This window comes from Rhinolophus ferrumequinum, chromosome 22, assembly GCF_004115265.2.
Source record: "Rhinolophus ferrumequinum isolate MPI-CBG mRhiFer1 chromosome 22, mRhiFer1_v1.p, whole genome shotgun sequence".
NCBI classification, from domain to species: domain Eukaryota; kingdom Metazoa; phylum Chordata; class Mammalia; order Chiroptera; family Rhinolophidae; genus Rhinolophus; species Rhinolophus ferrumequinum.
This window is the reverse complement of record NC_046305.1, coordinates 15875118-15896162: the sequence shown is the minus strand read 5'-3', so window position 1 is coordinate 15896162 and position 21045 is coordinate 15875118. Positions and strand designations below refer to the sequence as shown.

The 21045-nt window shown below is 37.6% G+C and overlaps 1 protein-coding gene across 4 annotated transcripts in view; it reads left to right on the top strand.

Annotated features, from left to right (window-relative positions):
• The window catches only part of EDEM3 (ER degradation enhancing alpha-mannosidase like protein 3), a 54469-nt gene extending 46657 nt beyond the window's left edge, over positions 1-7812 (top strand). For 2 of the 4 annotated variants that reach the window (XM_033092888.1, XM_033092886.1), the window contains one exon: positions 3739-5837. In XM_033092888.1, the coding sequence (XP_032948779.1) occupies positions 3739-4151 (413 nt within the window). In that variant the 3' untranslated portion in view covers positions 4152-5837. Of the gene's footprint in view, positions 1-3738 lie in introns of all 4 variants that reach the window. The other 2 variants (XM_033092887.1, XM_033092889.1) reach the window with 2 other exon arrangements.
• Positions 7813-21045: the final 13233 nt, after the last annotated feature.

The window sequence follows — 21045 nt, the reverse complement described above, 5'->3', positions numbered from 1 at the left end:
AATATAAGACCCAGTCTTATATTAATTTTTGCTCTAAAAGACGCAGTAGAGCTGATTGGCTAGGTCTTATTTTTGGGGAAGCACGGTAAAGAATTAGTAATTTATCAACTGGAAATGGTGCTTCTTCCAGTCGTACCAGTCACACTTCTAAAAGTTAAGTAAAATTTTTCTTACCATGTTTCTTATGTGTCCCGTCTTTCTAAAATGTCAAGTTTAAAATACTCAATAATTCCAACTCTGTTCCCACAAACGAAAAGATACTGTGTCATTACCTTTAGATCCAAATTGAAATAGTTTATAAATAAGAATCAATTTCCTCCTCTCAATATTATTTCTGAAGGGAAAAAAAATCAGCCTTTTAAAGTTTCAGTACGTTATCATGCTTGCCGTTTGCAGTGTATGTCTACAGTGCCGTAAGAGCATAGATGGCTGTTTTCAGGGCTACTCTATTTGTGTCTGTCCAATAAAGAGGCAGACTGAGAAGATGGGGGAAAGAAAAGAAAGGTCCCCTGGTTTGAACTGGTCAAGATTTAAGCCTGGCAGTGTTAGTTATTTTTCCTAAGATTATCCCCCACTGAAGTTGATTGGGGTAAATGTGTCCTAAAGTGGAACTTTAAAACTTAGATTGCTTTTGGAAAGGATTTGATTCTGAGGAGAAAAATCTAGTATGTGTGCAGACAGCCTCTTTGCTGGGAAAGGAACACCCGAATCATTCTTGTTGGCAGAATTGATACTTACCCACCCTCCCTTCTCCAACCTTGGCATGTTTTCTGGTGCAATTTTGCATTTGCAAAATCACTTCCCTCTTTCTGGGAATGCTTTCTCCATCCCTATCCCCACAGCCATGGCCTTTTTCTTCTTTGAGGACATTTAGCCTCAGAGTTGAAATGCCATCTTCTTCATGAAATTTTTCTTATTCTCAGGTAAAATTGAAGGGCGTCTATTTAATATAGTTCTACTTTGACATTTGTATTACCTTGTACTTTACCTGTTTCTCATCTCTGTATTCCTCACTTTGAGTAAATGCTCGTTGTAGAGATGAATGAATAATAATAGAGCATCCAGTCTTTAAGTCTTTGAGCAAGTTTCCCTTGTCCTTTTATTATTAAAACTTAATAATTTCCTTTTTTTTTGTATTTTGAGATTTTCTGTATGCTTTTTTGCTCCCTGTGTTTCTGATACACCGTTCCTGAATTTAACGATGTAGTCAGTGGTTTTGCTTTTAGAACTATGATGCTCTATACCAGGGGTGTCCAAACTGCGGCCTGCGATCCATTTTTTTATCGGCCTGCAGCAAATTCCAAAAATATACTTAACTTACTTAAATAAACCAGGTGAGGCAACACGTACTTCACCTCGAGTGAGTGGCCCCAGCTGTTTGTGTATTTTACCGCACATGGCCCTTGGTGAAAAACGTTGAAAAAAGTTTGGACACCCCTGCTCTATACTGATGACAGCAGGCACCTTGGAATGAAGGTTTGTATTACAGCAGAGTGGCAGACACGCCTTCCTTCCTTTGTGTATTTCTCCAGCTGCCATTTTTAGTTTACTGATTGCTGCTGCTTTGGCTATCTATCAGATAGTCTTATATATTTGATCTGTTTCTGAACTTGCTCTTCTTTTGCACTAATCTCTTTATTCCTGTACCAACAATAAAAGTTTGCTGTTTTGAATAGATTTTAATATATGAGAAGGCAACTCTCCCTAATTCTTTTCAGAATTTCTTGATTTCTCTTTGATGTATATTCTTCCATAGGAATTTAAAAATCTGTTCCCAAAAGTAAACAGAGAATTAGAAATGGGATTTATTTCGGAATTGTATAATTGTATGCTTTACATATAAAATGGGAAAATTTTAAATGTTAAGACTTTCCCTCCAGGAATATACAGTTGTGAATTTAATCAGATCTTGTTTTATGTTTTCATTAAGATTTTATAGTATTAAGCAATACAGGTCTTGGATCTTTCATAATACATTTAATTCTGTGTTTCGTAGCTTTTATTTTGATTATGAAAAGGGTGCTTAATTTTATTTCTAACCAGTTACTGCTACTATAGAGGGGTTATTGCTGTTTGCTTATTTATCTTATTTTTATTCCTTATAAAATTCTTTTAATAGTGTTTTTAAAAATTAAAGAGTTGCTTTGAGTTTAAGTATATAATACAACCTGAAAATACAATTTGTTCTTTCCTTTTCCTGTATTTACACTGACTGTTATCCTATTGTGTTACCTAGATTTCCAAAACAATATTGTATAATATGTAACCCTAGGGTAATTTTTTGCCAAAAGCACAATCTTTATTACTAGGTGAAATAGCCCTACACCTTTTCCTATCTAATACAACGTGGAAAGAAACTTGAAGGGTTTTTCTTTGGTTTCTGTTTGTTTTGGTTCTCCCTTGAATTTAGGGTAGCCTAGCATAAATGAACTCTAAGCCAGCCAGCTCCCTTTTTCTTCTTTGGGCGGTTCCCTAATTGTCTCATTAAAATGTCCCTTTTTCACAGCTTAGAGAATGTGTGGGCACTCCTCACCTTCGTCCCTCCTCCCCCCAACACACACACCCTAGGAACTTGAACTTCCCGAGTCAGGTTATCCTACCTAATCGGGGTATATATATACACACCCACCAATACCTTCCTGCATGCCTGTTATTTCCTTCAGTTTTTCTCGTTTTAGAATAGTTCCATCTTCCCTTCTTTGACTAACAAATTCTACTTATCTTTTAAGTCTCAGCCCAAGTATCACTTTCTGAAGGAAACCCTCAAATCTCCTTAACGTGTCACAGAGGTCTCCATTTATTTTGTGTAATTCTTTGTAAATGTCATTTTCCCTTAAGGGCTATAAGATCCATAAGGGCGTGTCTGGTGTGTATATCTGCCTAGTTTTCTCCCTAGCACATTACACAGTGCCTGCGCCACAGGGGACACTCAGGAGATATTTGCAGATGGACTGCAGAGACCCAGGACCATGCAGCACGTGCGCGTCAATGCTATTTAGGCACTTTCTTGTAGGAGCCCTAAATAAAATACCTCTCGTGGTTTCATTGTATATTCATTATAAGAGGTTTAACGTGCTGTTCAGCCTTCCAGTGGATTTTGGAATGATTATAGTTTATAATTCATAGACCAACAATAATGAAATTTTTGTAAATAATCTTAGTTCTTGGCTTTATGAAAATATTTTACTTAATCACATTAATAGCCTTAAATCATCCAAAATTTTGTGTTACCTGCATTTTCATGGCTTACTGAGTGGGAATTTTACTTTCCTAAAGAATGTTATCTTAAGATATAGCAATGATACGAGTCTGTGCTATTTAAAATTTATTCTGTTTAATGTGGTCTTATGTGCAAGGTCTCCTAAATTTAGATATTTAATAAATTTTTGATATATGATGTGAATTTATATGTAGTTTCATAGTATTGTTTAGTATATTTCTTGGCATTTACTAATATCCATTGAAGGCAGTCTTATCAGTTATTAGTCATTCTTTTCAATTTGGAAGAACATTTATTTTCTAATGTCCCATTTTGCAAAATGAATATACAGAAAAATGTGATTGCGTTATTATAAGGCAATCTTTTACCCTTCAATGTTAATGTTCACTGTTCTGCATTAACATGATTTTCTTTAACTTCTACTTCTTCATTTTATTGCAAAAACCAGTATGCTTTTGAAAGTAGGATCAAGTTTTTAAAGGGAAAAGGAGCATGAAATTTGTCTCTTTCATACACAGATCCTGAGATGGAAAATGAAGAACAGCCATCCTCTGAAAATGACTCTCAGAATCAGAGTGTGGACCCGGTTGTATCAGGTTCTCAGGAGGTGGAGTTAGTTGATCAAGAGTCTTCTGAGGAACGCTCGCTAAACTCTCCGCCGGAAGAATCATTATCTCCCACAGACACGGACGGTGCTGCAAGCGTCTCTCCTTCCGAACAGAATTCTGATCCCGTGGAAAACCATGAGCCTCCCAGCCTTGATGGTGAATGCACAGATTTAGATAACCAAGTTCAAGAACAGTCAGAAACTGAGGACGAGCCCACTCCCAACGTGAGCTGGGGCAAAAAGGTACAGCCCATAGACTCCATATTAGCAGACTGGAATGAAGATATAGAAGCATTTGAAATGATGGAGAAGGATGAACTATGACTCACTGAAGCATCTCCTGGTAGGTATTTAAAAAGAAGAGGTAAACTGTGGTTAATGGACTCCCTCATACCAAGCAGACTCGCCGGTGGGAGGCGGTAAGCGTGGTGATGAGCGACCACGTTCTGACGGGGATGGTTGGCTGGCGTAGGGATCCAGAGCGTGCCGGGCAGGATTGACCTTGTTTCAGACCGTCCCACCCAACAGGGAAACGCACAGTTGCCCCCTCAGATGAGTACATCACACCACCCGGCAGCGCCTCAGGCCAGGAAAAGCTTGCTGCACGTGCCTAGGAAGCAGATTTCTGCAGTCTCTGGATAGACAAGAAACAAATTCAGTTAATAGTGGGGTGGGAAATAGGCATTTGTATTGCTTTCTAATTAAAGGAAGCTCGGCTGTCTTGGTTTTGGGGTTAGAGGCCCTTTTGGGAAACACGAGTGTTGTGGGCATTCTGGTTGTGCTGCCTTCACAGAAACACTCGAAGTGACCTGAGTGGTTATGGAGCAAACGCGTTCATGGGGAAAACTGTCTTTGCTCATCACTTTCCCTTGCTTTGTTGTGTAACAAATGATCAAGATGGCCTGACTCTTTTCCCCTTAACAATATCCTTTTCATTTAAACCAAAGCTGAAGCCAATGTACTTTTCTCAGTGAGTTCTCTATATAAATACTAATCATTGGGACCAAGTAAAAAGGTCAGAAAATATAGTGGAAATTGGTTACTTAATATTTTTGGAAAATGGAGTAAGGGAGAAACTAGAATATAGTTGCAATATGAACTTGCCATTGGGCCTTCCATAGGGAAAGCTGTGACTACTCTGAAATGGAACGTAATGTTATATCCTTGTAGGGTAAATTATCGTTTTTTTCCAGTTCATTTTTCTTAGAGGTGATTACCTCTAGCCATCAGCCTTACTCCATGCCATGTTTAGTATGCAGTTTGAGCCACAAGGCCCATATCGCCAATAACTGAATACATTCTCTTCCATTTTTCTATCTTAGGGAGCCTTGATAAAACTGTGGTAGTGATCTAAAAATCCTGGGGTAACTATTTTTTTTTCTCCTTTAAAACTATGGTTTCTAAAGTTGTACTTCAGGAGTCTGTCACATTTTCTGTCAAAGCATGGTTTTTAAGTTTGCTTTTGCTTTTTTTTTTTTTTAAACAAATATTCCTTCTGATACGCACTTGAAAATTAGTCTATGGTAACCTGTGTAAAAAACTTACACAGTAGCAACTAACATATAGCCATATAGATGGATGAGAATTTTTTTCATTTTTTTTTTCTTTTTTGTGGCAGGCTGGTGCTGGCCACACTTAAGTTTTAAAAAAACTTTGTTGTTGACATTTGTAGATAGCCCTGTAGTTAAAATCATGGCTTAACTCATTTTATTTATTTTTGAAAACCTGAATCAGTCTAAAGGAATATTTGTGAGACTTAATTTCCTTTCTCTTTACTATGACATTATATAATAACCTTCTCGTAAAACAGTTTTGAAGTACTGATGAACTTAAACTGTATATGGAGCTGTTAAAAGAACAGCAGTGCTGTATTGTAGTTATGTATATTCATGTACAGTATGTCTTAGATCCCAGGTAAACATATTTTATAAGGGGATTAATAGCTGCTTTAAAAAAATTCCAGCTAAACTTAATTGGGTCAGTAAGTAATAAATCTAATAGAGAAGTCACTTTGGGGGGGTGGGAGGGAAAAATCTTTATTGGCTCTTAATTAAACCTGACACCCAAATGGATATTTTTAGTCACTGCATGTGAAATTTGGTGTAAGAAGATAGAACTGTAATACACAGAGTATACGAAAGGATAGATAGACATAGTGCTTTGTTCACCTTAATTGCAAAGCTGCCAAAATAGCTGAAGCTTAATTACTTGACTTGCCTTGATTTATAGGACTGGGGCTTGGAGAAAGGAGCAGATGTTCCTCTAAGATTTTGATTACAGAAGCCTTATATTCAGTGATTTGATTTTGTATTTGTAGCTCAGAGCCATTGTAGTCTAAATCTAACTTTTCTAAGTTATCAAAACAACATAATTTTTTTCCACCAAAGATCTTGTGGCATACAGTGAAAAGCCAGCTTACTGTCACTCTCCCTTCCTTTGGCCGTTAGGGGGAGTTGTTGCCATTCATTGAGGTCTAGAAGCAAATGATTCACTGGTTTAGAAAGTGAATCCTCAAAAAAAATTATACTTAACACCCAGTAGGAATGAAACTTGATTTTTCCCATTTAAGGAAAGAAGGTGTAACATTCAGCTTCAGAACTCCAACATTGCAATTGACTCTACGTATTTCTTATTTGACATACTGCCATGAAGTTGTTTTTGAGTTCATTAAAAAATTCCAACAGCATTAGGTTTTTTTATGTTTTGTTTTTTTAATTCCCTTTTATTATACATTTGATTTACTTCCTAAAGATTCAGGGGATCCTATGAGACCCTGAATTTTAGAAACATCTGGTCTACCTCAGTAAAATGTTGACTGCATAGAAACAGAGCTGAAGTGGTCACCACAGCCATAAAATTGTTTGAATAAGAAGGATTTATACAATGTTTACAAATCTGGAATCAAGTAAGGATTTTATCTGAAAGTTAAAAGTTAAATGTTAGAGCAAATATTTAATTCAGGTATTTTCAAGTTTTGAAACTTAACTTGTTTACCTACTAAAAATAGCTGTAGTTTTTCTGCTTATGAAAGTTCATTGAAATGATATACCCTAATTTGCAATACTTTTACCATAAAGTTTTAGATGTGAAAGAATTGTAATTTACTAGATATGTTAGGGATGGGATATTTTCTTGGGTAGGTTTTTTTGTGTGTTTTTTGTTTCTCTGTTTAACCTTAATAGGCTTCCAACAAGAATAGTTGTTTCAGAACAAATAATTTTTTGATATTATACTTTTCCCTTTCTTCACAGTATTAGAGAGTAAAATGAAAAATTGTGCACGCTCTGACTTTAATTTCTCTAATATAATTACTCTCTAAAGAATTATTTTTAATTCTAATTCCATCGCACAACGCTTTTTATAGTAAAACCAGCATTTGTTCTCTCACCAAACCCCATGCCAAATTCATCATAATGAAAGCTCAGCATCAGTAATTCAAATAGTGCTTATAATTTTTGGTGGTGGGGGGGATGTTAGCAACTATTCCAACCAGTCATTTTATGCACAAGGCTTCAGTCAGAACATAGGAAAAAAAACATTCTGTGAATGAAATATTGCATGTTCAGATTTTATAAAAGACATTTTTAAAAGCCCAATTTACAGCCGTATATTTTCTTATGATGTAATTTATGAAAAAGATGTCTGTACTAACAGGTGCTGTAACACTACTGTTGTTGGATTTTATTGTTTGGTGATAAATGTATACAATATTTCTAAGGGAAACTATGTACTGTGATGTAAAAGTCTGGGCAAAATGTATATAATCCTTGTATATAATTGTGTATTTGATTATAATTACTGATTGTAAAGATTTAATAAAACATGTAAATATTCTGGTCTAGTTTTAATTTGAAATTTTAGCATTAGTTTGCATATCTTTATACTTTGATATCCTTTAAAATTTTTTCACCTCTCTGTCTTCCCTTTAATTTTCATTTTACCCCAATTTACTTGGGAGAACATCTTAGGGTATAGAAACACAAACATACATTCAACAGTTCCACACTCAGCTAGTGTCAGCGACGCTCTGAGTGGAGTCAGAGTTAGTGATTCCCAGTGTCAGTATTGGTAACATGTTTGTGTTTTGAGTTTACTTGTATTTAATAAAATCAGTTGTCCTTCTGATATTATCAAAAGAAATACTAACTTCTGTTAGTTCCAGTGAGGCCGTTATCTCTTAGCAGCCACTTGCAGACACTGTGATACTATGCTTTTCATTTCTACTGTTCCAGGGTTTCAGAGTTCAGCTATCTTGAAACATCTAATAATAATCACTGTTGTTCATTGATAATTGCTTCCTTTAAAGATGAGCAAACTGAGATTTGGACACATTGTAAGCATCTTACACAAAGACCCACCTTTGGTGACTGGGCAATGGAATGGAAACCCTGTTCTATTTCCAGAGCCCTTGCTGCTTCCATTGTGCCACCCTGGCCCTTCCTGTCTCAGTCCTTCTCACCTCTCCTCCCACCCCCACTTCAGTTTCCTCTAACCTTTGGCTCAGCCACTACCTTCCCACCTGGGATTGACATTTAGAGATGGTAGTATCCATCAGATTCTCTGAGCATTAATTCCAGTCAGGAACAATGCACCACCATTTCAGGAAGAGTGAAAGGACCCAGTAGTATCTCTTGGAAGATTTCAAAAGGAAGCTTGCTTTTCTGAGTAAAGCAAACTTAAGGGGTCTGTCTACTAAGAAAAGTAATTGAAGGGCAAATTGAGAGTAGTAGGCCTCAGCATCTGCCTACTTTAGTCTTGTCCTTTCCAAAGCCTTGCTCGTGATTTACCCTCAATAAGCCTGGAGGTCTGTCATTTTTATCTGTCCACTTCAATGAAGTAGTAAATGGGAGGCCACTGATGGACCGACCATTGGGGATTGTCGTAAGCCATAGAAGAATGCACTCGACCTCCCAGATGACAGTGGGAGAAATACAGTGGTACCTCGGTTTTCGAACGTAATCCGTTCTGGAAGACCAAGTTCTGAAACGTTCGAGAACAGCTGAAAGCTGGGCCTCAGGATCTTGCACTCAGTGGAAGCCTCGTGACATGTTCAACTTCTGAGGTGTGTTCGAAAACTGAAGCATTTACTTCCGGGTTTAGGGTGTTCGTAAACCGAAATGTTTGTGAACAGAGACGTTCAAAAACCGAGGTACTACTGTACTGAAATTTAAAAGTCCTGTGGTGTGTGACAGAACTCATTGCTACCCTCGGTTCAGTCTCGGTGATGCTGTCTAAGACGCAGCAGCAGCAGGTAATGTTGAAAAATTACTCTGGATATAATAGGATGGGATTTCATAAAATGATTGAAAAGCTCCCTCACATGGTTGAGAGAACCGAAGTCCCTAAATAGAGTCAAAAACAGGAATTTAATACCAAGGAACTGGCTGCCACCCTCCCCGCCACCATCATGACCCTGGTCCTGGAACCGGCAACATGAGGTTCATCTTCCATAGGAGCCCCACCTTTACCTTTTCTGAACTGCTAAGAAAAGCCATTGGCCTTCGGGCCCAAGAAGCAATCTGACAAACACTGCGAGCTAGCATGCCTTGCAATCCCTTTCCCCATTCTCCCGTCCACTTCTTCCATTTGCAGAATAAATCAAGGTCTCAAATCAGTCCCTGACAGCTGCTGCCTTCAGAAGGGCTAATCTATTCATTGAGCCACTTTCCTGCCTCTCCTGTACCAAGCTAATTGAATTCCAGCCCCAGCCATCTTCTTGCGTCGTTAAAAAATGTTTTTAAAGCCCTGTGATCTCAGTCTCTAATCATTCCTATCCTTTCAATGCAACCTCATCCACTCCTAATTCTTCAGGCACCTCCAACCCACTGATCCTTGGATGCATGGATTGCAGTTTCTCAATTCATTGGCCTCCACGTGGCCTCACTCCCCAGCTTGCCCACCGCTAACCTCTCTTCTGCTCCAACTTAGCAAAACGCTAGAATCGTAATTAAACCCACTGCTCACTGATTCTGCACCCAAACGTAAGTTATCTGTTGGCACTGGATGAAATCACGCCCCCACGGTGACTGACTGCACTTTGAATCATGACCACAGATCTCAAGTGACATTTAGTGCTCCCCCAAATTCCAACCACGTTTCTCTCGCTAATTTATTTTCCCACTTTGAGACAACAATTTCACACCACCTTTTTCAAATATCCCATGCTCCTCGCCTGTCACTCACCTGATGACCTCACCTCATATTTCATTGAAAAAATAGAGGCAGATGAGGAGAACCACAAGTTCTGCCAAGCTATCTGCCTGCTGAGTCCATATGACTCGTACTTAGTACTATGATACTCCCTGCATGTATCTGAGATAATCCTCCACTTTTTGTACCTTGATATTGGAGAGCTGGAACCCCCGGACTCAAACCAGATGGATTGAAAAATGGAGAATCAGGCTGCTACACTCAACATTCCCCCCACCCCGCCAACAATTTCTTCCTATATGCATATTCTAACTCTGGAGGGAGCATCCGATTATCTCCATCCCTGCAAGTTGTAAAAATAAATGTTGGGTACCCTGCATACACAGGGATGCTTCATCCAAGATCCAATAACATAGATCTCCCCAAACCTACAAGACACGCTGACTTACACTCTTTTCCTTTCAGAGAAATTGGGTACTAAAATACTCACCAAAATTCTATGTAAAAAGATCTTTCATCTTACACTTTTTATCTGTTTATTTTGTTTCTACTGCTAGTGGAAGTATAAGTTGGTCCAATCTTTCTAGAAATCTATTCGACACAACTGAAAATCTTAAAATTATTTATTTCCTTTTAATTTATCTACTTCCAGGAATCTAAGGAAATAGAGGGACAGACACAGGTTTCCATCCTAATATCATGAATAAAAGTAAAACCTTGGATATAATCTAAATATCTGTGGGGTAATGGTTAAGACAAATATGGCACATCAGTAAAAAATAATTGCATGCGTTAAAGTGATGTTTATAAAAAAGTGTTAATATCTAAGAGCATGCTCTCTAATTCAGATTAATTGAGCAAAGATTTACTGCCCTCCTATGCACTGAACTAAGCTCTGGGAATAGAGTGATGTTCAACACAGTTCCAGATCTTGTTCTCATGGATTTTACAGTCAAATCCAGACAACAAACATTAAAAATGTCATTTATCCGGAAAGAGCTAGGATTTGTAATCACTGAGAAATGTCAAAGAAAAGTATGTACTAGCTTTAAAGACAGTTGTATGTGGATAATCCTAAAATATTTTTTGTTGGAAGTGGACACTGATGAGAACACAACTCAAGTAGTGGTCTCAGAGTTTTAGAGCCAAAAGGTTTTCATGGTCATCACTTCACCGATTCTCCTCATTGGACAGAAAACAGAAGCCAGAGATGGGAAGTGACTTGACCAAGGTCACATATTTCCAGGATTGATTTTGCCTTCAGGAAGTGTGAAAGTCTGATTCATCTGTTTCAAAGTCATTCCCCATGCTTTGTAGCTTCAGTACATCTATTCCTTTCAAGTTCACATTCAGCCAGTGGGATAATTACTAACTTCAGAGCTGCCGCTAAGGTGTCTTTGCAAAACACCAGGGCTCCACTGAACACAGTTTAAAAACTACTGCGATAATTTTTTGTTCATTATTTAAACTTTTGGTACGTTCAAGCAAAAATGTCTTTTAATTCTCTGAAAACTGGCTATTCTCATTGGCAGCATTTATTCTTCTTTTCCTTTCCAGATGAATAACCCCATTAATGAAAGAATACACTGTGTACTTTTCTTTTGTGCTGTTATTCGTCTGAATTAACGTGTGGGGGCAGAGCTCAAGTGGTGAGACCAAAATACAGATCCTTTGCTGGGTGGGCACTCAGTGGGTCTAAAGCCCAAGGATTCCCTAGCTTTCTTTGTGCTGATGGTAGAAATGGTTCTCTGTAGACCCAAATCGCTGGATCTGAAGTTTCTACATTTGAAATTCTAAGATAGAGGGCTACAATGATCAACCACCTGTCTATCTATTGCTAAGGCAAAAATGGAGAATTCTGGACTAAGGGGGCTAGAGCATCTCATTTTAAGACAGTTTTTTTTAAACCTCTGTAAAATTCTCTCATAGCTTCATAGTAATCATCACTAATTGCATGTTTACCGTGTACTTAGAACTTACAGAACCATTTGAGACAGGTACTATTACTACTCCAATTTTACCCATGAGAAAAATGAGGTTGGGGTTCCTAACTCAAAGACACACACTCTGGCTAAATAAAGCAGGGTTGGGGAGAAGATACGAGAGAGAGAGAGAGAGAGAGAGAGAAGTCTCTTGAAGGGTTTTAGTGGTGGCACAAAGTGGGGGGGGTCTAAGGGAGAAACAATCTTTTTCAATCTTTTTCAATCTTTTTCTTTATTATGTATGTTTTCAATCTTTTTCTTTATTATGTATAATGTGGAAGTTAAGTGTGTAGACTCTGGGCCAGACTGATGAGGTTAGAATCCTGGCTTCACTCCTTACTCTGTGTGACCTTGAGCTGGGTCTCTCAGTTTCCTTATCTGTACGGTGGGGACACTAACAGAACCTATCTCAGAGGATGGCTGTATTCAAAGCAGTGAACCCAGGGCCACACTCATCATGGGAACTCAACGCAATCGTTAGCTATTGTGTGAAGTGCTACGTAAATGTGCTTTCAGGTCCCCTCCTCCTGTGCCTCCCTCCCTACCAGATTGCTGTCCTTGAGCTTCACCTATGAATTCTAACTGTATTCATCAGTTTGGAGTATCAATAGTGGCTGTTTGACCAAGTGATACATCCTTCAACTTCTTGTTGACCGAGGTGGAGATGCAGGGAGAGGATCTCACCAGCAGAAACAGACCTCCTTGCACAAACTCCAAAGCCAGAGAAAGAGCTCAAAATTGTCAGAGTCATATGAGAACAGAGGTGGAAGGGACTTTCAAAAAGGCAATTATTCTGATAAAGCACAGGCTTTGCAAGGAAAAAGAAAAAGGCCTTTTCCGGGGAATTCTAATCTCACTGTCAGAAAAGAACACTGAACAACTCATCTCTCTGGAAAAAGGAGGGGACAGCATCTCCCAGGTGTAGCCTTGGACCACACAGAGCCTTATAGATTCAGACCGGAGCACTGTTTTCCCTTGTTTCTTGAAGGCTATGTCTCTTTTGTTTGTTGGTTTTTCTTCCCCCACAAATTTTCTCTCTCACATATAAGAATCAGAATTCCTTCTAGTTCTCAGAACTTGCTGAGATACTATTTAATCTTGTCAGTGCAGAACCATTTGCTTGCTGTGTGACCCTGGCAGGTTACCTAACTTCTCTGAGACTTGGTTTTCTCCACTATAGAGTACTGGTTTTGTCTGGCCAACCGGCTTTCTTCCATTTTCTCTGCTAAGTGGGCTCCACCTCACTGACCATGGGATGACCACTAAAGAGATCAAAGTTAATCTTGCTTTGGCAGCCTCCCTTGCAGCCATGGCTTAAATTCTGTGAGCTGGGGCTTTGAATTCAAGGTAGGATCGTCTGGAATCTGTTCACGTGACAGTGATGGCAGCCACTACATTCAGAGACTCAGTGACAACATCTGAGTCTAGGGATATTGGGGGAAGTGGTGATGCTGGGAGGTCTGTGCCAGCAGGTGTGTGTATGTCTGTGGTGGGGGTGGAACTTATTTCCTACTCCTTGTGTTTCCATGGGGAGAGTCCTCCCTCAGGTAACACCCTGGCTTGCCTCTCCATATCTGTTAGTTGTCAGACCGGTGAGCTGGGAGCCAACCCGACAGTGGAGAACTCGCTTCCCCGTCTACTGTCTACTGTGGAGTAAAAGCAGTCGGAGCCTGTGAGCGGAAGGATAGAGGGGATAGTGTGGATAGAGGGAAGCCCAGGTTTTCCAACTTTGCCAAGTGTCTGGCTGCGTAAGTCTGCCTAATTCCAGAATGAGGTGTTAGAATTTTCTTATTAATCCCTAAATCCATCTGCTTTTCTAAAACTTCAGTTTACGGCAGAAGGATACTTTAGATGATCATCTTTTATGCAAAAGGGTGTTTGTAACTTTAAGCACAGATAATCTTTAAATACACAATTATTAAAAAGCAACATATTTGTCCATGTACCACTTAAAATCATATTCAGATTAGTGGTATATGAGTTTTACGTTGGAAAATACTGTATTATGCTATACTGCCTCTCTTTTTACAGAGATAACCCATTCTTATTCTGAGGTAAGGAAGATCAACTACACTGAAATGAGCCTTAAACTTTATTTATTTAATCACATCAAATTAGTAGGTTCTCAAGGCAACTATGCGAATTCTACCTGTTGCTTTCTAGTAAGTGTTAAAATCAGGAAGTGCGAGTATTCCAATTTGTTGTTTTTAAGATTGTTTCGGTTATTCTAGGTCCTTCGCATTTTCACATAAATTTTAGAATGACATGTCAACTACTTCAAAAAAGTCTGATGAGATTTTGATTGGGATTGCATTGAATCTGGAGATCAAATTTGGGAAGAATGCACATTTTTAACAATACTGAGTCACCATTCTATGAACATGGTATATCTGCCCATTTAATTAGGTCTTCTTTAATTTCTCTCAGCAATATTTGATAGCTTTTAGTGTAGAGATTTTTGCATGTCTTTTGTTAAGTTTATTCTTAAGTATTCTGTATTTATGATGATAGGATCTTGTTTTATATTTTTAACTTTTTATTTTAAATTTTATTTATTGGTGCTAATGTATAGACATATATTTGTATAGTGTCTTTATATCCTACAACTTTGTTAGATTCACTTATTTGTTCTAGTAACTTTTCTGTAGATTCTATAGGATTTGTAGTGTAAATAATCATGCTGTCTGTGAAGAAATAACAGTTTTACTTTTTCCTTTTCAATCTTGATGCCTTTATTTCACTTTTGGCCACATAAAACTGGCTAGGACCTCCAGTACAATGTTGGATAGAGGAGGTTAGAGTTCACATTCTTGCCTTATTCATGAAATTAGAAAGTATTCAATATTTCATTATTATAGGTAATGTTAAATTTATGTTTTTAAAAGATGCCCCTTTTCAGTTTAGGTGCCCTTCTATTCCTAATTTGCTGACAATTTTATTGTGAAAACTGTTGACTTTTGTCAAATGCTTTTAATGCATCTATTGAAATGACCATGTGTTTTTTTTTCTCCTTTATATTGTTAATGGTAAATTACATTGATTGCTTTTCAAATTAAGCTAACTGTATTTTCCTGGGATAAATCCTCCCAATAACGATGTATTACCTCTTTCATATATTGCTGAATTTGACTCACTAATATTTTGGTAAGAATTTTTGCGTCACTATTCATGAAAGATACGGTTTTTTTTTCCCCTCTTTTCTTGTAACGTCTTCATCAAGCCTTGTTATTAGTGTTATGCTGGCCTCAAACAAGCTAGGAAAATTCTCTTCCTCTTTTTCTTTTTTGGAAATAATTTAAAATTCTTTCTTCCTTAAATGTTTGATATAATTTACTAGTGAAACGATTTGGACTTGGCATTCTTTTTGTGTGAAGGTTTTGATAACAAATTCAATCTAAAAAATAGATATATGGGCACTCAGATTTTCCATTTCTTTTTTTGTTAGTTTTGGTAAGGTGTTCTTCAAGGAATTTGTGCATTTCACTTAAGTTGTTGTTTTTATTGACATAAAATTGTTCACAGTAATCCCTTATTATTCTTTTACTATATGTAAAATCTGTAAGGATACTCCCTCTTTCATTCTCAATATTGGGAAATTGTGTCTTGCCTGTTTTTTCTTATCAGTGTAGCTAGGGGCTTAGCAATTTTATTATTTTTTTTCAATGAACAAATTTAGGGCTTTGTTAAATCTTTTTATAGAGCTTGTTTTCTATTTCACTGATTTATGTTCTTGTTTTCATTATAATCTCTCTTCTATAACCTTTTGAGTTTAATTTGTTTATATTTTTCTAGTTGTTTATGGTGGAAACTTTGATTATTGGTTTTAAACATTTCCCGTCCCATTTCCACCTGCTTTTGGTTGTACTCTTTCGTCTTTCAAACAGTTAGGTAAAATATTTTGTCCATAGTTTATAAGTGTTATCTGCAAGATATTCTAATAGCCCTTCCACAATTACTGGACCTGGAATTCTGTTTTAAGCTTTATAATCTTGGGTAAGTATTCTAACCCAAGTGCCAAATTCCTCATCTGTAAACTGGGGATAATATGACAACATATACCTTGGAAGATTGTTTGTCATGCAAAGCAAATGAGATAGTGTACATGGAAACATTTTGAAAGAATAACATGATATACAAATTATACTTATTATCATCAATGCAATAAAAAGAATTACTCCCATGGCATGCACTTGTATTTTCACTAAAAGTTAAGACAAAATACCAAGTCATTTAATATTGATATGGCAGATGAGGAAGATAGTCCTTTCTCTTCTTCCAAGATACTCTAAACTTGTAATTATATGCAGCTTCATATTCAACTAATATTGATTAAATGTCTATCATGTATCTATTAGGTATGTTTACGTGCACTATCTTATTCAATTTATTTCTCACATGAAAATAGTGCCCTCCAATTTATCAACACGTAACAATATCTCAAAAAAATTTTCACACCTTGATTCCACTCTTAAAAATTAAAAATGTATCCTGAGGAAATCATCAGAGATGGTAACCAGATTGATGTGCAAAATGTGTATTGTAGTCTTATTCATAATAATAATAATAAATAGTTTGGAACAACCAAAATAAATATGTGTAAAGGAATCATCAAATAAATTGTGATGCATACATATAATGCAGTACTATTCAGCTGTTAAAAACATATTTTCAAGGATTCTTTCATCACATGGGAAAAATGTACATAGTAGAATATTAAGTGTAAAGAATAAGATTACTGTGTAAACATCATGATTATAATTTATAAGAAAATATGAATTAGAAAAAAATAGCAGGAAGGAAATATACCAAAATGCTAGTAATGATTATCTCGGGAGTAAAACAGTGAGGGATGACTCTTTATGTACTTTGCTGGGGTTCTAAATTGTTCACAATGAATGTATAATTTTTGCTTTCAGTTTTCCCTTCGGCCCCCAGACACATTCTGAAGTGGATTAATCATAATCCTCAGTTCAGTAAATACTCTCTTCATTGGTCCATGCATAGCCATTATTTATTAATTTGTTTGTTTATTATAATGTAATAAGTACTCATAAAACCAATGCTCAGTATAAAAGGTAGGACTTGAACAAAAAATATACATGTAGGTATGAATCCTCTCCTATTGACACTCATCACTTTTCTCTAACCTCGATAACCACTGTCTGAAATCTCATAATTCCCTTGTTTCATAGTGTTGTATCTAATTTGATATATAGCCCTAAAAAGGATATATTTTTTTACTTTGGTGGCTTTAATTTTTTTAAAGAAAGTAGCATGCTACGTATGATCTTTGAAGACTCTTTGTACTTAATATTGTGTTGCTAAAATTCATCCATATTGATGTCTGCCACTAGACCTCATTTATTTTAATGACGATATAATATTCCATTGTGTGACTATATTACTGCTATTTTGTATTTAGGCTATTTCCAGACTTTTCCATAGTGCTACTATGAACATTCTTATACTTCCCAGTGCCCCTGTATTAATCATTTTTCTTTGCTATAAACCTGGGAGTGGAAGTGCTCATCACAAGGTATGTGAAAGTTTCACTTTAAAAGATAGTGTCAAACTGTTGTTCGTAAGTGGCTGCATCAGTCAATGTATATTCCCACCCACGCTGATCCTATGGATCTGTATTCTTGCCAGCATTTGGTCTTATCAGATGTATAACTTTCATATTCAGGAGAAGAAGAAGTTTTCTAAAAACAAATAAGAACGGAAACAAAAAGACCGTGCCTCTCTTTCCCCCAAATTCTGGGAAATATTTGGGGCACAGGAGATAGTGTATAAAACTATCCTTCCACCAACAGCTTTTCAAAACCTTCTAGGTCTAGAAATCCTCTCCTACCAATGAAGTGGAAACAGTGTGGGGGTGTGAGAAGGTAGGGAAACTGCAGAGTTTTGTGTCATGGGGACTCTTTCTAGCAGATGGTAAAATTATGCTGCAGGTCTAAATTAGAAACCTCTCTCATATTCTCATTCTCTCTCCTCTCTCTCTCTCTACTGAAATACAAACACTGGACCAGACACATCCTTTTTATTCTCTGCAATATGTTCCCAAGATACACTCTTTGCAAATATCAAAGAACTAACTTGCTTATCTAGTGTTTTTTTCTTGACTACAGAGTAAGAACCTACCAATTACACTACTAAGTGGGTTACGAGGTTCCCTGCACAAGCACTGCAAAGAATAAGAAATCCGAACCAGAAGAATCGAAAAGCCCATTTCAATAGTGGCACTCTGCTTGCTTCTCCTTTCAAAATTGAATCCCAGTTTCTGTCACTTTGCAGGAGCCTGGGATGTGATACAGAGCACCAGATGGACGTGAGGATGTGTGATTTTTGCCCACCGATTCTGAGAGAGGTAGGCAGCCCACTCCAACATACTATACAGAAAAACAACGAGGATAAAGTTGAGGGCCAAATGCTTCTCAGCCTGGGATTATCATTCAGGCTAGAAGACACAAAGGATAACCCCCAGAGGTGGTCCTCCAGGGCAGTTTTACAAGCTCCATCAGCCTACGTAGTTACCAGGGTCCTGTCAGGGCTCTGGAGAAAGTAGGAGAGTCAGGGAGGCAGTTAACATCCCACCTTATTTTAGATAGAAATAGAGTGGCTTCCAAATAGTCTATTTAGCATATTTGGTTTCAAAATCAACTTTCTTATGAAAAAAGTCTTCTATTTTAAAGAAAGTTGAGGAGCCACTGATAGTATTTCGACTGTAAGGTCTCAGGGTAACAGATCTGAAATACTCTTTGGGACCTCAGAGCTGTATGGAATGAGGTTAACTGTGGATTCTATGTCGTGGAAGGCAGGTCCATGTCTTTTCAAAACCAACCATGTAGGAAATAAGGCTTGAATGTTTTGAAGGAGAGAAACCCAATCTTGAATCTTTTGAAGGAGAGAAACCCAAGACTCTTACTCTAATATCAGTAAGATTAATGAGGGGAAGAAAACAGTTTTGTTCACTCTTGCATTCTTGTGCCTAACACAGTTCCTTGTACATAATGGGTGTTGAAATTATTTGATAAAGGAAGAAAGAAAAAGAAAGGTGGAGGGAGGCATACCATGTGGGCAGGGCCAAGAGTGTCTACAAAATAGTTCTAAAACTTTTCCAGAAAGGAAACACAAAGAGACACACACACACACACACACACACAAAAAAAAAGAATTCAAGTTTTTCACCCGAGAGCACAATGAAGAAAAATTCAAAATAATAGTTAGCAAAAATTTACTTCATCTACAGAAACATCTTCACAACATACTTATGACAAGTCTCATTTTAAAGAGTATCAGTTCCTTTGAACCCTCCAGTAAAGCTTGGCTGTGAAATAAACCTCTAAGAAATTGAATGAGCTCACCTGCTATCTAGAGTTGTAAATAGATGCGTTACATTTTTAAGAACATAAGCCCAAAGGCATTTGGGCTTAGTAGTAATTGAGTCGAAGCCCCTCTATTTGCAGGTAGAGAGGTAGAAGCACCATACTTGGTCCCTGACCTTCACCTGAAATCACCACTGTACAGGACACACTCTCCTTTTTGTTCTCAGCAGGAGGAGGTGGGAATACACACCCTCTTTGTAAATATCCAAAAGGGGCCGGGAATTAGCCCGGATTTTAAACAAAGGGCATAAAACAGTGCGCCATTTGGCACTACTCTTTGACTAACAAAAAAGAAAATTGTGTGTGTTTTTGAGAAGCCACACTTCACTGGCTCCAACTCTGGAGGCAGTATAAAATGCTTGTTCATTGTAAGGATCAGTTAATGGGTTTCTATTTTGAGTATAAGCAGCGAAATCCAAAAACTGGTTTCAATCCACAGAATAAAAAGTTGAGGAAATCTTAACATAGCGACAATAGACAATCTTACCTGTAGTTCAAGAGAGATTCCTGCAGAAATGGATGAAGAAGTTTTCCATGTTCTGTGGACCCAGAATCAGGCAAAGTAACCCTGGAATTTTCAGGCTGGATCTTACCAGGAAGGAAATAAACACAGCATTCAGGAAGTATCTTTAATAAACTGACAGGGCATTAATTTCAAGGGAGTAAATTATATTTATTGTACTTTCCACTGGGTTCAAATTTGGTAAGTTGCATTGGACCCTACCAGTCAGAGCAGACCACAAATAATCCTTCAGGGAAAAAGTCTTTATTAGATTATTAAATTTTTAGAGGTTTTAAAATAAACTAAACTCTATGAGACGACATAACCAAAATCCAATCAGAGAGGAGCCTGTGATCTCTGAATTTTAAGACGTTAGCGCTGAGGTTGAAGAGCAAAAAAAAGGGAAAGTGTTAGTCTGGATTTGAGCTTCGGTGTTCACTCAGCCAGTTCATGCCTGGCTGATTATGTCCTGAAATCTTACCTCATTCATGGTTGTGACTGCCAAACTGTGGGCCTCCCACAAAGCTTTAAGTCTTTTGAATGAGTAATAAGTTTATGTAAGATTTGAAGCCAATAAATCCTAAAGTGACCTCTTCCAAATTCTATTAATCCGTGGTCTCAGTGGTTTAGCCTAAGTTTTTGTTGCTGTCGCTTCCCCAGCCTCAACAAAGCAGGTCCATGTGGGTACAACCAACATCCACCCAAACAGGAAATAGACAGAGCCCCTCACTACTCCCCCCCGGTTATGGGACCCTTGCTGTGCCAGGCACTTTTCTAGGTCCTGGGGAAACAGCAATGAATGAAGCCAAGTCCAGACCCCAGGGAGACCCCTTCTAGTTTGAGTCAACAATCCACTAATGGAGCCTAGAACGAAGCAGAGCATCTCTTAAGGAACTGGAGATGGTGTTTTAAAAGACCTTCATTTGAAACAAAAACCCATAAACATAGACAATAGTTTAGGGGTTACCAGAGGGTAAGAGGGGAGGAGGGCTCTAGAAAAGGGTTAATGGGGTCAAATAGATGGTAATGGAAGGAGAACTGACTCTGGGGGGTGAACACATAATATGAGATATAGATGATGTATTACAGAATTGTACACCTGAAATCTATGTAACTTTACTAACAATTGTCACCCCAATAGACTTTAATTAAAAAAAAAAAAGACCTTCACTTGGCAAAATGTCACCCAGAGGTTAGAC